Genomic DNA, 3,149 nt, shown 5'->3' with positions numbered 1-3,149 from the left:
GTCTGAGCACACTTAACTTAAGAATCTCTAGTGGTTTATGACCCAGACTTTGCCCTACCAGCTCAGACTTCTGAATGTTCTCTTCCCTGGACCCTGCTCCAGACACTTTAAATTCACAAGAGGAAAATGTGCCCAGCTTGCCTGGAGAAAAGCATCTGCTCCTAGCCAAGATCTCCTCATCACAAAGTAAGAATATCAGGTGGTGGAACCTCCATCATACCTGTCCCCTTCCTATACCTGGGTCTGTTGGGTAGATGCAGTCCTTTTTAGAGAGGCATAGTATTCTCAGACCTGTTGCCACAAATTGCTCCCCACTCATTCTTTTCCTATACTTTGTATCTTCAAAACCTCTTTATCTTCTATGTTTAATATCTAGACTATACTTTCTTCACGGAATTCTAAATATGTAAATTTACAGGGCTAGGAGGTCCATATCTAGTTTAACACCCTCATTATAGAAATAGAAAAAGGCCTAGAGAAGAGAAGGGAGTGGGCCAAATCCACAAAATCCACATAGCTGATTACTGCTAGAGCAAGTGAGATGAGAACCTTGGTCACTTGACTCAGGATGGTGACTTTTCACTGTTCTCTCTTTCCACCAGGAATGGGAATGACCTTTGACTTTAAACAAATCCAGACCTCAGTTTTACCCTGAATTTTTGGGAGAACATTTAGGTTTTTTTTTTCTTTTTAGTATTTTCAATTCTTCCGTGTCTTAGTTTTTAGGATGTTGATCTGTGTTAATCCAGGCTATCTTCTAGCTATATCTGGTTTCCTCAGGTGGAAAATGTTAAATATAGTTAATATAAAATTTCACTCTAGAATCTGTTAGAAATGACAGAGGCAAAGTTAATGTATATTAAAAAAAAAAAAAAAATTCACCAGTGCCTGGTGGCCAGTAGACTTCCAATAATTGTGAAGTCCCTTCTACCCCCTCGAAAGGACTGTGTTTCTCCCCTAAGCAGCACAGTGTATGTGGTGGTTTCATGGTTAAAAGTTTAGACAGGCCCAGTAAATCTCTCTTCTCTTTTACTTCCTAAGTGTGTGACCTTGGACAAGCTACCTTCCCTCTCACAGCTGAATTGTCCTCAGTTGTAAAATAGAGAGAATTAGAGTATTCATCTCACAGGATAATTGTGAGACTTAAATAAGAGAATGCATGTAAAATGGTTAACATAGGACTTAGAATGTAGAAAAAAAAGCTCTTTGTTTTACTGCCAGTTTTATTTTTACTTATGACCAAGCAGCCATGACCTCAGAATAATAGTCAGGGCTGACAATTGTGCCTCAAAGCAAAAAGGGAAAGAACTGGTGAGATGGAGACTCTTTCCATTTCTACCTCATTTCTTAAATGGAGCTGTTGAAATCTACCCATGAGCTTTGGCTGGCCACACTGACAGTGTCCTCCTCTCAGCAAAGACCAATTAACAAGTTCTGAAAACAGAAGTACAACCCACCCCCTTGTAATTCCTCCTGAGATCCTAACCAGGGTTTGTAAAACACCCGGATATGGGTAAAGAACCATCCCGGGTTTTGTATCAAACCAGGCCCCAGAGGAACAGGAAGTTCCAGTAGTTTTGTTTCTGGAAAAGAGGGCACCCAGCCCTTCCCCCTCCCTCATCCTCCCATCCCAGTAACCCCTGCCAAATTGGAATCCTGGACTTAATTTAGGAGAAAGGCCCTGTAACCAAGATACTGACTGAACATGGCTGGCGGACTCAGGCCAGGGTCTGCAGTGCAGCATTAATGGGCCGCTGACATGAATATGGAGTAGTTTTCTCTAGCAAAGGTAAGCTTTATTTTCTCTTTTCAAATCCTACCTCACCTGCCTTCCTGTGCAAAAACGTTTATTTAGCTGGGCTTAGGTGAGTCTTGGCCATTGAGAGAAAAAGTCAGTGGCTAAAAGTTGGAGGAGGTTTGGCTGGTGTGCAGGAAAGTTAAAGGAGACAATAGGCTCCTTTTGTTCCTCTCGCCCAAGTAGCCAGGACCACACCGGCTTGTCTGTTTCAGGGCCAATCCTGGAGCCATACAGAATAGTTCATTTTTCTGTCGAAACAGTTTGCTCACCTTCTGTCTCACAGGTTGAGGAATTTATTGAGGTGATGGATCTGAGGATTATATAAGTGGGAACTCAAATACTTGAAAATAACCATGTTTGGTTTCATATTTTGAGACCAGATTGGCACAGAGTAAGCCAATAAATGATAGCTAAACTAAGCTAAACATCTGAATTTGAGTAGTCTTAGTGTCTAAATAGCAAAAATCTTTTAGAAATCATTGGTTCAAATTCTGGCTATTTTTAACAACCGGCTCCCTGACTTTGAGCAAATCCCTGCACCTCTCTGGTCTCAGTTTTTTGTATATCACATGAGAGTGATTGAAAAAGATCGTTTCTAAAGGTTTCATGCATGTGTGAGTCTATAACACGTTCAGTTTTTCATTACTCAGCATCTGTTATATGACAAGCAATCCTTTTGCTAGGGACTCAGATATCCATGGTTTTGTTTGGGCCTCAAGACAATCCTGTGAAATAAATATCATCCCATTTTTTGGATGAGATGACTAAGGCTAAAATAATTTATTGAAAGGTCACATAGCTATCACAGACAAGAGATGGGATTTAAATCAAGGTCTTTAACTTCAAATTGGTATGTTTTCTATCACCGAGTTAAGAAAACAGAGGACCAAAAGGGGAATTTTGATGGAGGGTTTATTAGGAAGGCTGCTGAGAGATTGGAGACAGGGCCCCAAATTTGGCTCAGCATTCCTTTACTCAGTGGAGTAATCCTTTGTTTAGGATGAGCCTGTCTAGCCCAAAGTACTATAACTGAGAAAGGGAGATGGAGGGAGAGAAAAGAGCATTGTCACAATAAAGGAACAGTTTGCAAATTCCAGGGAACACAGCAATGCAAATTGTTATGAATAATAGGGACCAGACCCAGGTGACACTGGGATGACAGGAATGTAAGGTAAAGCTAAGGGAGGCTTAACTTTATATTGGTTGATCTTCTCTCCAGGTTGGTACAAGGTTTCATTATATCTTAACTAAACTATCCAAATAGCCTAGAAATTTTCTTTCTCTTTTCCTTCCTTTGAGTGCCTCTTCCTTCTGCCTTCCTTTTTAATTAATTAATTATTTTTTTTTTTTT

General features: G+C 40.4%; 1 protein-coding gene across 1 annotated transcript in view; it reads left to right on the top strand.

Moving 5' to 3' along the window:
* Nucleotides 1-3,149, top strand: part of LOC108526681 (hephaestin-like) — a 19,924-nt gene continuing 16,775 nt past the window's right edge. The window contains exon 1 of the mRNA XM_017867518.1: nucleotides 1-186. Coding sequence (XP_017723007.1) covers nucleotides 38-186 — 149 coding nt within the window. The 5' untranslated portion in view covers nucleotides 1-37. The remainder of the gene's footprint in view (nucleotides 187-3,149) is intronic.

Source organism: Rhinopithecus bieti, unplaced genomic scaffold (genome assembly GCF_001698545.2).
Source record: "Rhinopithecus bieti isolate Rb0 unplaced genomic scaffold, ASM169854v2 scaffold_3764, whole genome shotgun sequence".
Lineage (NCBI taxonomy): Eukaryota > Metazoa > Chordata > Mammalia > Primates > Cercopithecidae > Rhinopithecus > Rhinopithecus bieti.
This window is presented reverse-complemented; position numbering and strand designations above follow the sequence as displayed.